Here is a 21,799-nt window from a genome sequence, read left to right as displayed (position 1 = left end):
CATGCGTATAATCCCCACATCATGTTATTTCGGTCTATATGCGCATGGAGGATATGGCGTTATAAGGAGAGGCGTACGGCATTATTAGATGCGGTCAGTCAAACTTCGACTAACACTTAATATGCTGTCTGGCCAATCGGTATACTGCCATATGACCCAAAGTTATCTACATGGCGCGCCAGTAGCCTTCGGTGTCCATACATAGGCACGCACATATAGTGGCATATTACTAGCCAATGCTATCTTTGCAGTGGCGCATTAGAGGCCTGTGGTTTCCTTCATTTCAGCGACAAGTTAAACTTCCCTTGGTTCCTTGTAATTGTATATAAAGGGCCATAGGTTTGATAACACTGGCACGTCTGAGGACTTTGATTCAACTACAGTGTAGATTTAGAGGCATTTGGCATAACAGTGATTTGCTAGTGGCCTTTTCTTCTGTTCCTATGACGCGTTTGTGGCCTATGCGTCCATTATTGTAGTGCGTTATTGGTATTTTGGTAACCATTCAGTGGCTAATTAAATCGAGTCCTTGAGAAACTAGAGGATCAAGTTTTCGCTTTAGATTAGAATAATGTATTTATTAATCAGTACGATTTTACATTAGTGTTTTGAATTATATTAATCGTACACCTCGGTTAAATATCAATATGCTTTAGCCTTTGCATGGCGAATCGAATATAGTCCCAATCCAGACGTATCCTATGGTAAAATGTTTAGTTAACATAAAGAAATGTATTATTTAAACAACTGTTTGCTTAAAGGCCCTACCATTACATTGACACTTCAACTTTAAAACTTGTCACATTCCTGTCCCGAACAAAAGAGCTTTAAATAAATAATTGATCATCTCGATACGGCTTGTCTATTTCAACAACCTCTATGCCTTTGCTTGTTAGATTGTCAGTTTGTGCAGTTGACTGTAACATTGTTATTTGATTCCCACGGTCTGTGGCATTCGGAGATAACACGTTTATGACAAGTAAGACGAAAATTACTATCTTGTTTAAAGTTACACCATCACAGATTTACCGTTTAGTCATTTTTATCTTTTTTTGTCTTGGAATGAGCCAATTTTTGGGTAAATATCAGAAAATCAGTGATATAAGACTGCTGACAAAAGTTCAGATTAACGTTCGAAATGTAATGATTTAAGGCTTAAACCGTTACCAACGCTTTTAGAAAAATGCATAAAACATCATTTTTATCATAATATCAAAACCTGCGATCTGACTGTTGTCAGCAGTCTGAAAACACTTGTTTCGATCCATTTTCGCAACTATTCGCTCGTTACAAAACAAAAATTAAAAAAGTTATCAAAACGTAAGATCTGTGAGAGTGCATTTTCTATACTGCGCTGAAGTGAAGGTGTTTATTCAGACGATTGTTTAGTAGATGTATTAGATTGTGATATCTACTTACTTTAACTGAAAACACTGCAAATATTTACAATTAGCTTTTCTTATAGGCAATCGCACAAATAACTCTTAAATCTAGAAAACGATTATTACCAACATGTGTGCACGTATAAACATGTACTAGTGTATGCATACTGTAAATTTTGTGTCTACTTACGTTTTATTACCATTTTCATTCGAATCACATGTATTGTCTGTTTTCTCTTTAAATGTATTTTGTAATAATTAATGAAAATTATTTGAAAAAAGATTTTATTGTGTATCTCAACGACCGTTTGATATGGAGGATATTTGTTGAATTTAGTGTAAGATCGTATTTAATTTCACTCGTGGTCACAGAAAAAAAAAAATTCACTCGTGGTCACAGAAAAATGATGTTTTCTGTGACTACTCGTGAAATAAAAATCGATCTTACACTGAATTCAACAAATTTTCTTTTTATTTCATGCATTTATCGTGTTGTCTCAATATATTTCCCCGCTGGAGTAAATTTTGTTTGACGACAGTCCCTTTCTGTGGTCTCTTTGCGAAGGGAAGTAACTGCGGCCTAATCGCTATGTCAAGGTTACCTCATTTTCGCGCGAGCAGTCCGTCCACTTAAAAAAACGTTTATGGAAATGGTTGTTGGAATTGAAATTATTTTTAGATAAAACCCTACTTCCATCAACGAAACCTGTCATTTTTAACATTTATTGAGGCACAAAACAAGTATTTGATCAAAAGCATTTCGGAAATAAAAAAAATATATATCGCGTAGAAATACAATTAAAGGAAACTTGAGCATGTAGCATTTTTGCTACATTCAAGAACAATTTCAACAAATTTAATAAACAAAGATGGACTTGTGTGTATTCGTAAAAGCAACGGAAGGCTGTGTTTAGTGTTTTTCGTGGTGAATGTATTCACTGTCGCTCGCAGACTCTGGATCATACTGTATTTTTTCGGGGTGAATTTATGCTCAGTGCAGCCGAAGGATGTTTTGTTGTTGGGACAGCGCGTTAGTTTCATATCTAAGTTGAATGTCACGTGCCCGTTTTGTGTTTACGAAAACCCCAGAGGAAATGTCGAGAATGTGCACGAAGATAATTTTGAGAAGGATGGAGCGCAGACTTGGAACAAGATGTCGGAAAACACCATGGCCTAGTAAGGCTAGTTGTTTTTCAATCTGCTTTATTTGTTCAGGTTTTCATGGCCGATGATCGAAGCTATTTGATAAGGCTGGACTCCTTCATCGTTCAGCTTTAAGACAAGCATTTTCTAAGCATTATTTTTAAAAAGAAAAATGAATTGTTGATATTTGTAGGCATTGTTCGACTTCTGCCATGATTGTCTTTTGGAGTAGGTCCGTTCGTTCAGAACATACTATAATTTCGGTGGAGATATAAAAAGTGCCTCTGAAAACAATACTCATCCATCTTGACTTCTTACCCTGTCGTCACTATGATGTATGTTTTTGTTTATTTTATATTGTCTACCATAATGTTAAATATTAGGCACTTCAAGTTTAGCGGTTCCCGCGATAACATATTACCCAAAGTTCAATCAGTCAACACTTTTTAGGGCGTTCTTCAGAATATATAATTCAAACAGTTATCTATGACTACCACTCTCAGTCCCCATTTATTCCTTATCTAAAATGATCAACTCGGTGCAAACGGGGACAACTGACTTGAATTGTACTTAAAATACTTATGTGAAAATACTTTTTGCATGTCTAGTTATATCTACACGTATATTAGCTACTTTTATGATGTACCTGGGTACTTATGAAAATCAAACAAATTGCTTCGTTTGTGCATAATATAAACGTTTCGTATTCGGATTTTGATAACCTGTAGTTATGCTTCTACCAGTACGGCTTTATCTGTCCCCAGATATGTTATATTTATCCTGTCATTTGCAAACAAATCGGTCCAAAAACGAGGTGCCGTGTAAATTTTAGGGTTGTACAGCACGTGACCGCGAGAACGGACTATTTTCTATTCTGAAATGTCGGAGGCAATGCACAAATACTGTTTCAGTATCTTATCAATAGTCTGCAAACAACCGACCTCAACAATCACTCGCCCTTCAAGTTCCATTAATCTGCATAATAATGACACTGGACAAAAAATAGGCCTGAAAATCTACATGTGGACTTACCCTACTCGCAAATGCTGAAAACTGTGCAGCATTCAACGATATTTAATTCCATTTGGAGAATGAAAAAACTCGTGGCGTTTGTTTGTAATCTTGTGATCTTTGACTTGCGGAATTATTGTTATGATTAGATAATGTTTGGTCACTGATCCACGTTTATGCACTTTCAAAAGATTTTGATGTTTTGAATTGATATTGACATATTGAAATGCAATTACTTTGACTTTCAACTTATCAAACAAAATTGAATAGTTTTAGGGCGCATTTATACATGGATACCGAGTTTGCCGACGTCAACAGGGAACACTGTTGTCCACCTTTTTTAAAAGGTGTTTTACTTGATAATTTTAAGGTTGGGTATTTTTTTAATAAACACAGTAACGGCTCACCCGATAAATTCTTCCGCCTTACCAGATAAACTTAATCTATGGCACTAGCCTATTCTTTTTTGACACGCGTTCCTGCAATCATCTGATTCAGGCTAATTCTAGTTCCACAAATGGGAACAACAATAAGTAATGCCAGATCTGAAAGTCGATAAACTGCCGCTTTGTTTCGCTTTTATCTACAAGTGACATATGATATTGTGGTAAACATGCGTTATTTAAGTGTTGTACTAAACAAAAAGCTACATAACTGTTGTGTAAAATATCTTAATACATCAAAATGCGGACTCTTGTTATATGGATCCTAAGAAAACTAATCGAAGTTATAAAATGAGCAGGTTCAACCGAACAACATAATATCCTCTTAATACTGTAAGTATACCACAGACGAAATGGATGAGTTATAACTCATGGGCTCCAAACGTAAAAACTTTAACAAATGAAGAATAAAATGATTAACATTAGCTATAATTATAACAAATACAGTCCAATATATTGCAAAATTAATCTTAAATGTGATAGTCATATGATCGGTTGTTTGTACTATTGCAGGTCTAATATCTGTGGTATATATATGTGATACAAGGTCGTGTTTAATAACCCAAAGTCCATTCTGCTTTTCTCAATGTCATTTTTACGCCTACGTGTAAACTGTTTTTATCAACATTAAATTGTTGCCAAACATGACACATATCATGAGTTTTAATACGTTTTAAGCAATTCCGCTATATTACTTTTGAAACTTGCTGATACGGTCGATCATGGTTAACGTGTCATTATAATCATCTCCTATGATCGTAACTCCTGAACTGTTTTCATGTGCAATAATTGATATTTTGAAATAAAAGTGTTTTCTTTCTTTTTTATTAGTTTGAGCATATCAATTCACTAAAGTGTACGTTTATAAAGATGGTCTCTATTTCGTAAAATATATCTGACCTGTGTATCTCATACTTTGGCTTAAATATTGAATTGAAGCGCATTACCTACCAATGTTGAACAACCCTTACTATTCGATTCACCATAACTATTTATTAATAACCATTCACTCATTTTTGAGTATGTGTTCAATATTGTTCATAAAATGCGTTCCTTGTAAAAAAGAAATATCTGCTTTTTGATTGTTCAGCCATTGGATTACTAGAGCGCGCTTACCACTGTCTCTTAAACCTTGGGCGATACGCTATATCATATGAATAATGTTGTGTTATTGTATAACGCTAATTAAAATAGATTAAATAAGTTTATTCCGAAAACTAAATTGATGATAAATAGCATGAACCCGAGGAGCCAATATTATCAAGGTGATAATAAATACTGACATATCATCTTTATACAATAATGTATGTGGAAAAAGATACGACGTTATATGACTTACTTATAAGTTGATACAAAAGGTGAGAAGTTGATATTCTAACGAATTTCTTATACATAATATGGCTGAATATTGTTAATCCTTAAAGAACATCCTTACATATAGAAAGCTAAATATGAGAAATGCTAAAGGAACCATACATGTATCACTTTCATATACACATGTGTTAACGGGCTTCAAGTGACGTGTATAGAAATGCTATATTTAGATAAATTAGTTGCCCCAATGTCCGTCTCATTTCTAAAGAAATCAGTATTACCGACGCAATACTCCGGATCCGCATCAAAGAAATGACAGTCTTCATGTTTGTGTCCTGATTTGTTGCACTCTGAAAAGCATATTCATTGGGACATTCAAATCATTGGTGTCCCGTTGACAAGCATGTACTACATTTTATATCTTTCTCGGTACCAGACATTGTTTGTCCTTGGTAAATGCGTGACGTAGACGTCAGATTGTCATAGTTCAAGGTAGAGGCTCTTTAAAACATGATGACTTTATGATCGCATGCTAATATTCCGTTTAACAATGTGTTTGTTTGTTGTAAATTCTCAGTTTTTTAACGAACAGTTTCATAATTTCAACATATTTCAAAATCAGGTTTCTTGTTGCAACCACATCCTCTAGTGAGATGTGTTTTACACGGACCTTTGTTGTTTTTTCATTGCCAAACCAGTCTCGCTTTGGGCAATTTTCAACATTATTCTTCATTTACAGACAGACTGACATTTAATTTTCGACTAGTACATTTAACAATGTCTAGAACACATACAATATAAACATTTCCTTCAAATGTTCAGGGCTTATTCAATTAAACGGGCGTTTATTCAAAATGCTTCAAGTACGACTATGTTGACAAACGTTAGAACACGTGCGAAGTGGGATCCATACACAAGCATAAACTCCAAGTGACCGCTTGTTTCGCTGACCGGTTCGATGTAGTAACCCCAACAGTTATTAATGAAATTGTTGTCATCCATTTGCGTTCAGTCTTGTGTGTTTAATAAGTTTACTACTTGGTGAGTCTCTGTACGTAATATTGTATTAAAAAATACATGAACAGTTATTCAGCTTTTTAAAACTAGGTTGACTAGCGAAATGTCACGGGCATTATACCCATTGATTTATTTTGTATTTAGGCTGCAACATATATTTCTTCCACATATCGTAATATGATACATAAGGAACGTTATGTTAATCAAACCCACAAACACGTAAGCAACTAGACAAAATGGTACCAAGTATACATGTACAATAATAAATATGAATTGCTCATGAATATAAATAATTCATGCGACTCTGAGTGACGTCACTTATGAATTTACTAAAACGAAAGTTAACGTTCGCCATTTTAACTGGTAAATGTGAGTTTTATTCATGGAACGAATAATTAAGGGCATTCAATCACTGTCACTATCGTTGTCACGATTCCGTTTACGTTTGTTTTTCTGTGGCGATCTGTCGTAGTGGTTTAAAATGATGTTATAGTTGAGTAGCTGAGCATTTTGAAGGATTTGTCTCGATAAAGTGTTCGTGGAAATTACTTCGGACACGTGATTTTCGATATTTGATTGCATTGGTGCGGCGATGGCATCCGATAGAGCCGATACTGAATATTTTAACAGACATTTTTTAAATAGGAATTTATTACTTATTAGTAACATATCTTTACTTTATTAAGAATTGCCGTCATATACAACTGAACAATAACACCCTTTCAACGATTTATTTATGTTAAGTAAACCAGGTCAATCTTAAAAAAGAATCGGAATGGCGGAAATAACCGAACATGAACGATCTAAAAAAGTAGTCCCGGTCTAGTGTGTAATACGGAAACAGAAAGCTGCAGTGTGTTATACGAGATGAAGAAATAGAATGATGTTAAGTAAAATGTTTTAAGTATGATTTGATACTTGTTTTTTTATCAAAACTGCAGTCCTTCCAGGCCCAGATATTACATTGACACTTTAAAATCAGAACAATCCCGAAAACTACTTAAGACGAATAAATCAGAACAGATTCATCAGTATATAATATCAACATAAAGGAAAGAGAACTTATTTTAACGATAGCTCTTCAGTATGTGCAGTTGTCTGTATCTTTACATGATGTATGGCTATGGAAGAGTAACCGTTCAAGTTAAATACTTCCGTGTTTATTAAAGCGCTGTTTGTGTATTCTCTTTCAATAGCTAGATCAGTTGATGAAATATATTGGAATATTGTGTTTACTGTAACTTATAATATTTAAACTGGACATATTTACAATTTTAACATCCTTATATTTTGTTTTACAGTTAACTTTTAAATTCATAAAACGATGGTTAACGACGCGTGTGCTCGTATCAAAATTTGTATCTTGTACATGTTGATTAATGTGTGTAAACCTGCCAGTAAGTTGATTTTCTCTTCTTTTTTCAAACAACCTGCCTGAGTAACAGGGTTTATATGTTGTTCATCTGAAATACGGACCTTAAATAAAATAAAATAAAATCGTATTGTGTGCCTTTGCTCTTTTAAGCTTATGTTGGCTAACATCTAAAAGTGTTTTCATGTACATGCCGTAATTAAATTTAAACGCATGAAGTATGCTAGATTTCGACATCCATAATATACACATCCAATTAGTTGTTTGCATAATCCTCAATTTTAAATAGCAGCTTGTTTACATTATGCGTAGTATTAAACGATTGATATGAATAAACTTAACATGTACTGTAAAATAAGGCTGTTCACTGCCTTTCATGGCATAAGGAATTTATCAGAGTTACCTGTTAATTTACCTTTTCAAAAGTGAAACTAAACCAAACCAAACATATTGAACACAGACTTCCTTTCTTATAAAAAGGTGCTCCAATTTATCATTGAAAGGAGTTGGCTCAATAATTTCTTGCATGCTTGTCATTACATTTTACAGTTGGTCAAACTTGTAGAAGAGCAAAAGGTTGGACAAGTTTGACCAACTGTAAAATGTAATGAGGAACTTACAAATGTTTTAAGGATATTTTTTAGGCATTTAAATGTTAACTGCATTTTATGGCGCTATGTATTTTTTATAGATACCAGTTCTTTTAGTAATAAAAATGAAAAAAAACTAAACTCAACGAAGTGTATTAAAATGTGTCTCAATTTATACTTAAAAAAAACTACATAAATATAAATTTAAGATGTTCTTATTTCATTAGTTCTTAGATATTTTCATTGTATTTTACAGTTGGTCAAACTTGTCCAACCTATTGCTCTTCTTGCGACCAAACCCAAGGACCAAATCGGTGCACATCCTGTGTGACAGGATACTTCTTATCGAATACTGCCTGCATATCTTGTACGTACATAGGTACAAACTGTGTTACATGCAGCAATAAAACACATTGTGGAGAATGCATGCCAGGGTTTTGGGACATAAAATGCGGAACAGTTTGTCGAGACGGTTGTAATACCGCAACGTGTAGTCTGTTGGATGGGTCTTGTACCTGCAAACAAGGTTTTTATGGATCGACATGTCAAGTTCCGTGCTCTCAAAACTGTCTCACAGAAACTTGTGGATCTAACGGTGAATGTGGTTGCAAAGCGGGGTTTTATGGTAGCTCATGCAAAGGAATATGTTTTGAGACCTGTGAAGATTGCACCGATGCCACGACATGCTCCCTTTGTCCGCATGGAAGGTATGGAACACTGTGTGGTGACTCATGTCAGTGTAGCAGTAGATGCGACATAATTACTGGTGCATGTGAAGATGAAACATGTCCAAATTCTTGCATAGAATGTGTTGACAGTGAAAACTGCAGTGAGTGTGTTCACGGTTGGTATGGTAAAAATTGTAACTATACGTGTTCCAACAACTGTAATGGGAGATGTGAGCAATATTCCGGAAATTGCAAAGCGTGCTATCATGGCTTCTTCGGACCACAATGTGTCGATCAATGCATAAACTGTCGTGACAGTATATGTAACCAAGCGGGTGAATGTACTTCGTGTTTTGAGGGGAAATTTGGATTATTTTGTAATAACACATGTTCTTATGACTGTGTTGATAATACTTGCAACCAGATGGACGGATCGTGTCATCATCTGGTTCAATGCCCTAAGAATTGTGTTACCTGTAAAGACAATGTTACGTGCACAAAATGCGAAAACTCTTTTTACGGCTTTCTATGTACATTTGAATGTAGCAGTACGTGCAAAGGCGGAAATTGTGAATTAGAATCTGGTCGTTGTGGGAACTGCGAATCAGCATATTATGGAAACTTTTGTGAAAAAACTTGTTCTGAGAGCTGTGCACATTCCAAAACAGAATCATTATGCGACTCGATAGGAAAGTGCAACAACGGATGTATTGATGGTTTCATTGGCGATACGTGTACTACAGGTATGTCTTTTTTGCAAAATAACTTAAATTACAATTCATCATTTTGATTTCACTCACTTTATTAAACTGTGTCCCATTTCGCTGTTTAAATCAAATGTCATCGCAAACAAATCTTTGACAAATGATCAATAACGTACTTTTCGTAATGAATTTAGGGTCTACCAATGGCACATTTGCCATAGAACACCCATTTTCGTCAGTTAAATTCAGTTTAGGTCTAAAATAAAGTGATTCTTTTTTAGTGGAAAATATGTCTTTATTTTATTTCGTGAATATCAAAGTGTATATGTACAAGTGCAATTGAAAGTTTCGTTGAATAGTGTATAAACCTAAATTGGTATCCAACTAAAACATTTAAGCCCGATTGTTCAAAACTCTCGTTAAATTACTTACGCTTACGCTGACGTGTTAGCGTTAACCGTAAGCGTTAACGTAAACTAGCGAAATCAGCGTTATCCTGTTGTTCAAAAATATATCGGCGTAAGCGTTAGCTAACACTGATGTAACGCTTACCTGTTGGCGTTAACATCAGCGTTAAGCTCACTTCCTGTTTGTATTTCCATAATCCTTTACAATTTCTGTGGTGTGGTAAAATACAATTAAGCTTACCCCGTCCACTTGAAGGGTTAATCCACTTAAAATGTTAAACTTTTATATCTTAGTCACAGGCAGTGGTGTATTTCATTATTCATTTCATCACTTTGCTCAAGTTTAGTCAAGATTAAATGAATAATGATATAAAAATTAAGGATGCGGTTTTTTTTTGTAAACCAACCGTTATAAGTAAAGGTATCCAGTATATAACATGATATATACACACATGTATATCTATATATACCAAAATTCTACAACTTCTTCTAAAAATGCGTTGTTGTATTGCATGAATGTCAAGGCCAGGTTTTAACCACAACGAAAAAATTGGGAAAAAAATGATTTGAGGTTACATTACACTAAATATTCACGTTTACTGAATTACCTGCCCTTAACTAGGATTATCAGCTAAGCTTTTTTAATACCGTTCAATTTTTGAAAAAAATAATAATATTACTAGTATAAGAATGTAGTTTACTTTATATTCAATTATCAAATGTAATGTGGATTGATGCTATAATTTAATCTTCGTGATAAGTATAAACTCTTAAATGGTGTTCGATTATATAGACCAAACAGGGGATATACAATGCTTTAAGACCAAACCTTGTGAACCCATGTGCAATATGTATGCCATAACGGGCAGTTTAAAAAAATTAATTTGTAAAGTATGTCAGCTTTGGAGCAAAAACATGCTTTACTTATATAAACAGAACATGATATGAAAATGGGGATCACAACAGAAATGGAAAATATTAGGCTTTAATTTGGGGAGTTTTAACTGTAACCTCCTCAAATATAATACTTTAGTGTTGCATTTTCACAATTATGTTGTTCAAAACTGGTGATTCTAATGCAATATTTATGCTTATTTTGTATTTTGAGATAAACAGTTAACCTGTTAATTGAAGTGAAGCAGGTTGATCCATAAAAGGAGCGATTTATCAGTGGGGTGAAGCGTCCGACCGTTTCTAATTTACCGACTTGTCTGTGTCATCATTTCAAGCGTTCAGATGATGTAAACAGTGGCAGAAAATTTTATTTAGATAAATTAGATTTAAAACTGTACTTGTAGTGGCTTCCTCCGCTTATGGTAAACTACCGATATGGAAAAAGGAAAGTGAGTTGGTCTCCCACACTTGTCACATTGACAGTGTATTTGTGGAAGCCCAATCTTTCATCATGGAGATATTTCACCTCAGGGTCATTTATGCAGGTAAATGTTCTGCAATGTTTTGGTAACCATATTGATTTTATGGTCTGTTTAGAATTACTGATTACTGTTGGTACTGTAAATAAATGTGTAGGTAACATAGAAACAAGTACTATAAAACACTGCGCTTATTGTATAAAATGTTTCGACATGTGGTTGGTTATTCAACTTGCAGTGACCAGTCAGAGGATAACATCAAATGTCAGGGACAGTATAGTCGACATATCTTATCAATTCACCACCTCTGACCAAACACACTTGCTCGCTCCCGGACTAACACAGCTTCTGACCATTATGTCTTACGTTGAAAGACTTGGGCAAGCAGCTGTACGATTGATTCAATCGCATTGATATCAAAACAGTAGCGGCATCGCTACTTTTCATGTGGATCGAAAGAAATAATTTAATCCTCTCGTTTCTTCTATTGTTGAGAAAAGCACCAACTGTCTCAGCCATTTTTAACGTCGACTGACTATTTAACATTGCTCTAACCTTGGTCCAGACCAACGTTAGAAGAGCCGTTAAGTTAACGCCTACTTTATCGCTGTAAGAGTAAGTGTTAAGTTTGAACAACTCATTTTCGTCAACGTTAAAGTTAACGTTCATTTTAACGTTGACAGCGTAACATTTAACGATGATAGTTAACGTTAAATCCTTAACGAGAGTTTTGAACAACCGGGCCTTATTTTCCAGTTGTACAATGCTTGGGCGCTTTCTCTTTGTTTCGTTAATTCCATATAGGAACGTTAACAATTAGGAGATGATTAACCATGCGTACACATTAAAACGCTGTTATCTAAATCCGCATGCTAGTTATTGAACTTTACATTTGAAAACATGATACCAAACATTCATACTCTATCCATATGCTCTCGCGAAGCGCTCGTGTATGCTTTCAATAAAAATTTGTGTGGATGAAGTGTCTTAGACATCTTTTTGCAGTTAATTTTGATAGTAATGTCATTTTTGATGTTTTCAATTATTAACTTAGAATTCATATTTAAATTTTGAGTTCAGAAAACGTCTGGGTTTTTTTTGACAATTAGTTTTTTCCGAAAACGGTGGTATCCACACGAACCATGTTTAAAACGTTACTTATGACTGTTGGTTCAAAGGTAATGGGCATATAGTAAAACCTGTTTGCCTTAAGCAGCCATTGGTAACTACAATATGTCCCTGCACATTTATAAAAAGTTTAATACCTTTTTGATCCTACGGTTTCAGAAGCCGGTAAACAATCACCTGTTGGCCCGGAAGAAGGAACTGGCTCTAGTTCGGTGATCGTTGGAGCAGTTATTGGTGCTCTTGGCGTTTTTGTTGTTGTAGCACTGGTGGTGGTGTTAGTATTGAAGAGGAAAGGGATTATTTGGTAAATATGAACACACTCAAAGTTATTAACATAAGATGAAATGTATAATAATGTTGCACTATCCTGTCTGCATGTGAATGTAGGCCAGATTGATTTTTTACTAATGTGTAAACCCATTTTGCACTGTGTTTTATACGAACATATTTCCAACCTTACGGTGAATTAGAAAAAGAAAATACCATCAAATAATCTTACCTATAAAGCAAATATATCATTGCATTGAACATCAATGATTGTTTTTTATAATAAGCGCAATGTTTTAATTCTTACAGGAAGACGCAGAAGAAGACATATGAAGACATTTCGCCAGAACAGAACCAGGATAAACCGTACACAACGTTAGAAGAGACAATCACGTGTATATGTTTATTTTCATTCGTTTTATATGCATAGCAAAGACGGCTGGAATCAGCAATAATTTCAAAAGTACGATATACTTTCAGATGTAGCCGTTTTTCAAGTTACATTTCCAAGATTTTCAGTTTGTCAAATTCTTTGAAACAAGCAAATTCCGCTCTGCATATAACAAAGTTGCAAATTAAAATTGATTTTCTTATATAAATGTTGGACGATATTACGTTTTTGAAAAGAAGAAATACATTGACTAGCAAGCATTTATGATGCATTCTAGTCGAGTATTACCCTCTCAATTGTATGCATCAAATGATTTACGCAAATATCATATTTTATCCACAGCGTCGTATGAGCTTCCCGATTCTGAACCAAGGTCCGGATCGCGTAACGAAGGAACAGACGATGGTGTCTACTACAATGACGAAAAGGCATATTACAAGAATGTAGGGGGACATGTGCAGAGGACATGAAAAATTACGATAGAATTAATGACTATGACCAGTTCTACCATTGTTATAAATCGACGACGTATACAACAGAAACATTAGAGGACATTAGCAGAAAACATGACCATTGACAAATACATGCTGTGGATATTGCATGCATTGTTTGGATTTGAACCATGTACCTCTAAACTAAGACTGGGTTGTAAGATCATAAAGCTTTGCACCATACTCATTTAACTTTGCCGTTATAACCCTTTGTATGCTTAGTCTTGAAATATATCACGATTTGTCGATGCGAAGAATAAGTTAGACGCATTATGTTCAATTCATTTTTACTAAGACATATTTGATCTATGACATCGTTTCTAAAGTTATAAATAGATATCTAGCAAGCAATGGGAAAATAATGGTCTCCTGAAGTGTTATACCTTAAAGAAAACATCATAGATGAAAACAAACTCAAAACAACAATTTATTTGCATGCTGTGTTTGTATTTTGATTGTATAAAAAATAAACAAAGGTTCTTTCGGCGTTGTACATTGAATAAGGAATATTGCCCGGAAAACATTTTTTGAAGTGGATGAATAATTAAAAATACATCAATATTCAGTTTGAACATACTTCCGACACGTGCATTTCTGTTAATTGTTTTCTCTTCTTATGTAACTATTTCCACAATGTAAGTCCTAAAGATGATGCCTTAACTATGAATTATCATTATACGAGGGTCGTCCAAAAGCTCTATGACAAGCTAAGTATATGAACAGGGGAATTAATTTGTAACCGCGATTTCGACACATTTTGTAAGCATATTAATAATGTACAGTGTCAGAAATGTTCAGACAGAAAACTTTGCAAATAACAATTTGATATCACAATTATCAAATTTATTGTCATATATGCGGCGCTCGGTCGACGAAATTTCTGACGTCAGTCGATTTAGTTGCCTTTCTCAAAAAAATCCCCCGGTTCTCCATGTATATGTAAGCTTGAAAAACATTACCAAACCAGTCAGCAGGCAAATGCCTATTAAATGTTAATATGGCAGACATCAGTTCTTCACTGGATTCGAACTTCAGACCTTTTAACTGTTTTTTTTTTTAAATGTGGGAAGTAAGCAAAGTCCAGTGGGGAGATTGGGCGAGTTTGGGGGATGCTGTAATCGCTTGAAACAAAGATAACCGATTACCAGCTGTGATGTTCGCCGAGTACGTAGGTGCGTTGTCTTGGTAACATACTACGGACCGAGGGTTCTCATGTAGAGCGGGTTGCATTGTACGCAGAGCATTGATTACCATATAAGGCCTAATAAATACTTTTTGTTGGGTAACCCGATCCTACCTTATGAATGCCGCAAACCCTAGAAATTTGAAAAAAAAGTCTTCCAACGAAAAACATATTTTTTTATAACATATGTTGTAATTTCATGAACAGAATATGGCTCCATAACAACAGCAATATATAAGTGACATTTGCAAGAAATAACGCTATTTGCAAGAAAATGATCTTGACATTAAATATATTTGAAAAATTATTAGTGTCAACTGTGACGTTCCACGATTGCAAAGCACAAATGAGGCATAACACAACTGCGGAGCACAGATGTGGCAAAACACCACAAGAACACAAATGTGGCATACCACTAAAGCAGAGCACAAATGTGACATAATACAACTGCAGAGCAAAAATGTAGCGTAATAACACTACAGAGCACAGCTATGGAATAAAAGCACTGCAGGGCTCAAGACATTACACTACAAGCACACACAAATGTGCTATTACACCATTAAACAACTGCAGAGCATAATTGTAGCATAATACTGCCTGTATAGCACAATGCTACATATCACAACAGAGCATAATTATTGCACAGCACTTGCAAAGCACATATCACTTATTTGCAACATATATTATTTAACTTTTTAGAAGCAACGGCATTGCATAACCAAACATGGTTTTCCACCATGCTACACAATCTTTCATTGATCAACGTGCAAATCATCGGTTGATAGTCATAGAATATACAAGCAGATTATCGATTTCTAAGTGTACTTAATGATATGTTTATATGTGGATGGGAATGGGAATATGATCATTCTGGCCCAAAAATGACATTTTGAGATATTGTAACCTTTATGATGCCAAGTATTTCTAGAACAAAAATCCAAAGTTTCAAGTAAAAATTCACAAAACCTAAAAAAATATAGTACCTTTCGTAACACGGGTGTAGAAATCGAAATGAACAAAATGTATGGTCTAATATGTTTATTTAGAGTGAAATATCCATGTCAGATAAGTATCATGTCAAGAACTACTTACATGTAACATATAAGTTTTAGCATAGAAACAATAAGCACTCATAGTTTGATTACAAAAGTTAACGAAAAGTTCGTAACTGCATTTGGTTGCTATGGTAACTATTGATAATGCCATTTTCACTCATTTTCTAAATGTTTCTCAAAAAATAATGTTTTTCATAAAGTTGTGTGCTAAGTTATTGACATTTTTATAATACCAAGCAATTGCAGAAATAAAATCTGAAGTTGTAAGTCAAATATTAAAAAACAAAATAATGAATATGGAACATTTTGTAACAGAGGGCTTTAACACAATTTGAACGAAATGTTCGCTAAATCTGTTCTTACTTTGAATGAAGAATGAAGTAAAAATATTAAAATATAAAACTATCTTTACTAGTATCACGTAAACTACAAAAGGAAAATAACAAGTATACATCGCTAATGTCAATAATGATAAAGAAACTTACAACAAAGGTCAAAGCAAAATTCAATTGCTATGGTTACTTATGAAAATCCTATAACCAATCATTTTTGGAAGTCTGCATAAAAAAAATATATTTATAAGTTATTGACATCATAATGATACTAAGTATTTACAGAAATTAAATCTAAAGTTTCACGTCAAATTTCACAAAAGTTAAATAACATATGAAACATTATGAAACACAGGGATAAAAAAAATACAATGTGAACAAAACTGTTCTTATTTTAAATATAGTATATATGTCAAGATACCTGTTTAATTATATAACTTATCTTTATTAGTGTTACATAAACTTCAAAATTAAAATAGCAAGTACACATTGCTAATGTCCATAATGACAGAAATTGGCCACAAAGATCAAAGCAAAAATCGGTTGCTATGGGTACTAATGAAAATGCTATTTCCAATCTTTTTCAAAGTCTGCCACAAATAATGTGTTTTCAATATACAATGCGTTTTAAGTTATTGGCATGTAAATGATGCCAAGTATCTAAGGTATAAATACTAAAGTTTCAAGTCATTTTTGTACAAAGAAATCAAAAGATATGGATCATTCTGTTACACATTGGTAAGCCAGTTTGAAAACAATTTCCACTAAAAATGTTCTTATTTTAAATGCAGTTACCATGCCGAAATACTAACTAAACTGTCTGTTATAGCTAACACATAAACTAATTCATAGGAACAACGAGTACACATTGCTCATTATATGTACAAAACGACATAAAAGAACTACATAAAGCAACAGTCTGTTGCTATGGTTACATGTGATAATGCCATTTTTTACTCATTTCTTTCATATTTGCCACAAACATTTGATCTACAATCAACATTTCACCAACAAATGAGTAAACTTCGACTTTACACAGAGTTGGTTTAGGGCATACTGTAGATCTTGATGACTCAGATCTAAAGAATGGACCAATAGAATCTTGAAGGTACCATTGACGTGCAGCATCTAGGCACGGTGCGTGCTTTATTTCAGGCAAAACACCACATTCTGGACTCATCCTTAAAATTATAACTTCAATTTCTGAGGAATCTACAATCTCTTTGCATACTTCAACTCCTGTATTATGTTTCTATACATAGAAATGGTGGTATTTGGTAATATTCTTTAGAGTTTTGAAATATGTATCTAGGAATGATTTCCAACTGCGAACTGTGTCTGGCTGCTGAGGGTCATAAACCAACTGTGGGATGTTGTAGCTGGACTTTGAAGAGGCGAAAACAGTGTGGGCAATTTCTTGAAGATTCTCGGCATTACAGCATCGCCACTTGACCTTCCAGTTGCTGAAGTGACAGTCAGGAGCAAATTTGGTGTGCCCAGCCAACATGGTGTTTAGCATTACACTCTCATGCAGTCCTGAAAATTGTTGGAAGATCTGTTTAGTGTAAATAAAACTTATCTATATTCACAAAACAATATAACTAAGCAAATGATTTTAACTAGGGTATAATAAAGTTTTCAAGACATATAAATCTTACAATAATGGAGTGTTAACATATATGTTTATTTAGTTAACATATTCCTCGTATCAAATAACTGCCAACTACACTTTAACTTCATCCAGTTCTGCATCCTTTAAAATTAAAGCACCAATCGCAGATATCAATGATGTGATTGATTTCAAAAGACAGTGCATTTGTCCTAAAAATCAGACAAACAATTATTAACAGATTAGAAAACTTACCTGTCATTACCCGTCACATGGCATACCAAAGCAAAGCATTGTTCTTGTTTTGGCCGACAGCATTATCGAAATAAACCTGGAAAATTTAATACATTCTTTTTTTTCTTTTTTAAGCTATATGCAGTACATGAAGAAAGCAATGTTATAATGAGGGACACATTTCATAAGCCATGGTTGAATCCAAATATCCAATCGTTATCAATCATCGAATGTGAAATGGAAAAACAAAATCTGAGTAAGAATGTGTTTCATGGTGTAATATATGTTGAGTTTCATCATCTTTTATATTCACTATTAAATCTCATAATCTCTTCTCAGCAATAAGGATTAAGTTTGCATAGGCTGTTAGAACCTTTAATCCATTAAATATTCAATAGATAATTTAAATGGGTGAAGCACTAAATACCTCAGCATGTTTTTCACCGACACCATAGTGCTGAAAGTAGTGGTGGGCCAGGCTCACGACACTGTCACTTCCTTTCCCCGGCAATTCGGCCTCGTCCACCAGATAAAATGTCTTCTTTCCTGTACAAATAAATGTTAACTATTGTTAAAGGGACTATACACCAGATTGGCACCAAAAAAAGTTTTTTTCTGTAACAAATCTCAAGACAATTATTTAATAAAATGTTTCATTCTTTGATATCATAATTGTAAAAAAATACCAAAATGTAAATGTTCGATCCGGATTCGCCAAAATTGCAGTCCAGTGTTGTTTCTACTGGGCTACGAAGGCTTACTCTAAACCTTTGGAATATCTAAGCTATATACCTAACTTGGTTATATCAGGTTATAACATCGACAAGCCAATCACGCATACAAATGAATTATACTAGGTATACATACCTGGTAATCTTTTTTAATGGTATATGAAAAAACTGCGAATATATAACTGTAAACTATGTTGTACCTCAGTTAGTTAGTTTCAATGCATTGTACTCATTAATACCAAGTTTATGTCAGTTTTCAACAATATTCTTCTTTTTCTCAGCTTTTTCATCATATGGTGTATAGCCCCTTTAAATGATTTCACAAATAATAATAAAATTTTACTGAAATAGTCAGAAAGAAGATAATGTAGACAACCTAAAATGACACTAAAAGATAGCTGCATATTTTTTACAGATCTTTATTTCTAATTAAAGTTCATTTTTGAAATCCAAGCTAAGATCAAGAGTGTTTAACTTGTTTACGTTTAATCTTTTAAAAGGATTTCTAAGTATGGCCAAGGTAAATGTTTTTGAACAAGAATGCAAAGCTGACAGCATAACAAAATCCAAGCTAAAAAATTAATTCTGACTTGGAAAGACAATTTTTACAGGTACATATCATTATTGTATAAGATCTGTCTTATTCTGTTACTCCATGTTTAATTCAGAGTGACATCTAACCATAAAAACATACCTGAACCTTAGGCACACATGCGAAACACATGACACTTCCGTGGGGTGGCAAAATATATCGGCCAAACTTGTCGCGCATGATGTGGATAGTGAACTTGCTGGGCAAAATCCCATGGGTAGTGGTAGTGCACATCTTGGCTACATGGTTCAGCACCTTCAAAAACAATAATGATAGCAAATAAAGAAATCAAATAGTATTTTATTTTATGAATACAGGTGATTCGAACCGTTATTCAGTAACATTCAAATGATAGTAGTATACACTGCAGTTTGTTTGCATTTTGAATCTCCTTGACATCTTCAGGTCTCAGAGTACCATCATAATCATTTGACAAAGTAAGTAAATCGTCGTTGATTATTTCACAATCAAAATCATCATTTTTATCAAACATGATAAAATTGACCTTTCATCTGAATCTTTTATATTTTGACTTTGAGAAGACTGCACAAACTCATTAAAATAATGATTGTCAAGTTAAAGGAGTTCATTTACAAAATCTGGATCATCATTTTAAAAATATTCTATGTCATAAGGTACCGTCGAGGCCTGTGACAACGTTAAACATTTAACCTTGCCGGTCATTATCGGTTGCTAACAACAACAAAAATGTCGCAGAATTCACTTCCGGGTTTTGTCAATTACTATGATTGCCATGTGAAATTACTGTCAAATTGCATTAACAAGCTTGAAGATTGTGTTATAATGATTAAACATAATCATTTAATGATTAAATAACACTTTATTTGCACTTACCACATGTAATTCCACAATTTGAACCCAGAAACGTTGACATTTAACACCGGATGTTCCTCGTGATAAACCGGGAAACGGTGTCTCTGTTACTGCGCAGTTTGTCAGAATGTGAACGAGCAAATATCGGTTATTAACAACCATTTCATGATCAAGCATATTCTGATTGATGTCCTTTCGTTTCAAAAAAATAAAATAATACTGTTTTTATTTCATAAACGCCTCACATCATCGGCCAGAAATGTTTGCACCTTACCGTCATACAAACGTAGTTACCAAAGTCCAAAAGCCGAACAGCTGACCTACTCTTACGGTAAATTAAACACACGTTAACAGGTTATGATCAACTAAATATCAACAATGAGTGTTGCAGAGGGTTTATTGCTGAAATTGACGTGTTTTTTATGTTGACAACAAATAACTAAGTTTTAAGCTCGAAAATACCATGAAAAATCAAGGGGAAAAGAGTGCGCGATTTTATTCTCGCTTTTTCTCGTTAATAACGTTAGCGCCACAATGATCAAAATCGCGTTCCCATCCACATATATATTCTTATTGTATATCACTTAAAAGCCTCATCTAATATGAAACCATCCAATACTTAAATAACGTACCGAGTATGCCAATTAATGTTAACTGCCTGGTTGGAATATCGCCTCTGATGACTTACCCGTCTCTATTCGCTCCTTGCACCGATGGATTGGTCTGGCTCCTGCTGTATGACGGCTGCTTAGCCGTTTGCAAAGTGCTCAGTGCCACATCATACATAGCAGACAACATTTCTTCAGGGCTGCAGTCCGGCCATATATCGTCCTCCCTTACGAAAACGACTGCGAAAAGGCTATTCAAACACAAATGTTATGGAACACTTAAACTTAAACTTATTCCTGAATGGTTTTACTATGCAATCACAAATTTTAAACTAAAATTCTATTTCAAAACATTAAAATATTTACTAAATATCATATAGTCAGTAACCGCATAAAGTTCCGATCAGCCTTGGATCATATAATAATCATTAAAGAAGGAATTTCTCAAACATTTTAGAAATGATATAACAAACCTCAGCATTGTATTTGCAAGCTTCATAATGCCGTTAAATATATATATATATATATATATATATATATATATATATATATATATATATATATATATATATATATATTATGTGTACCTTCCCATGTACATTAATTCTGTTTATGTTTATTTCGTCATGAAGAGAGAGAGAGAGAGAGAGAGAAACAGAGAGAGAGAGTAAACCCTGTTCAGAAGCACAACGTCAAGATCCAAACGCCAAAGAACAAAAGAAACAAACGTATTAACACCATATACAAAACTAAATACCTAGCCATAATTCAGGTCAAGCATTGAAAACGAACAATGCTTCGTGACAGTTACATTGTCTTACATAGGACGGGGTTGGTGTTGGTGTTGGTCAAATTGTCCTTTTTTGAAATATACGTCATAATGGGTATATTTCAAGAGTTGTGTTTTTCTTGCAATTTTC

The 21,799-nt window shown here is 34.1% G+C and overlaps 1 protein-coding gene and 1 pseudogene across 2 annotated transcripts; one reads left to right on the top strand and one right to left on the bottom strand.

The window, feature by feature from the left end:
* Positions 1–7,463: 7,463 nt before the first annotated feature.
* Positions 7,464–14,171, top strand: LOC128206306 (multiple epidermal growth factor-like domains protein 10). 2 transcript variants are annotated; one of them, XM_052908677.1, is made up of 5 exons: positions 7,464–7,707; positions 8,529–9,683; positions 12,712–12,856; positions 13,129–13,282; positions 13,553–13,690. In XM_052908677.1, exons 1-4 carry the CDS (start codon positions 7,635–7,637, stop codon positions 13,247–13,249), a joined length of 1,494 nt encoding a protein of 497 aa, XP_052764637.1. In that variant the 5' UTR covers positions 7,464–7,634; the 3' UTR covers positions 13,250–13,282; positions 13,553–13,690. The 2 variants fall into 2 exon arrangements, with proteins under 2 accessions (XP_052764637.1, XP_052764636.1); XM_052908676.1 differs by having other exon boundaries at positions 7,466–7,707; positions 13,129–13,214; positions 13,553–14,171.
* A 3,026-nt stretch (positions 14,172–17,197) lies between these two features.
* On the bottom strand, positions 17,198–19,573 carry LOC128206305 (uncharacterized; annotated as a pseudogene).
* Between the last annotated feature and the right edge of the window lie 2,226 nt (positions 19,574–21,799).

This window comes from Mya arenaria, chromosome 10, assembly GCF_026914265.1.
Source record: "Mya arenaria isolate MELC-2E11 chromosome 10, ASM2691426v1".
Taxonomy (NCBI): Eukaryota; Metazoa; Mollusca; class Bivalvia; order Myida; family Myidae; genus Mya; species Mya arenaria.
The sequence above is the reverse complement of the archived record's forward strand: the minus strand, read 5'-3'. Positions and strand labels throughout refer to the sequence as shown.

Excerpts from the sequence above, each read along its gene's own strand:
- LOC128206306 (XM_052908676.1), top strand. The coding sequence starts at position 7,635 with ATGGTTAACGACGCGTGTGCTCGTATCAAAATTTGTATCTTGTACATG. Across the intron at positions 12,857-13,128 it reads AAGAGGAAAGGGATTATTTG|GAAGACGCAGAAGAAGACAT; the intron begins GTAAATATGAAC and ends TAATTCTTACAG. Across the intron at positions 13,215-13,552 it reads GTTAGAAGAGACAATCACGT|CGTCGTATGAGCTTCCCGAT; the intron begins GTATATGTTTAT and ends TTTTATCCACAG.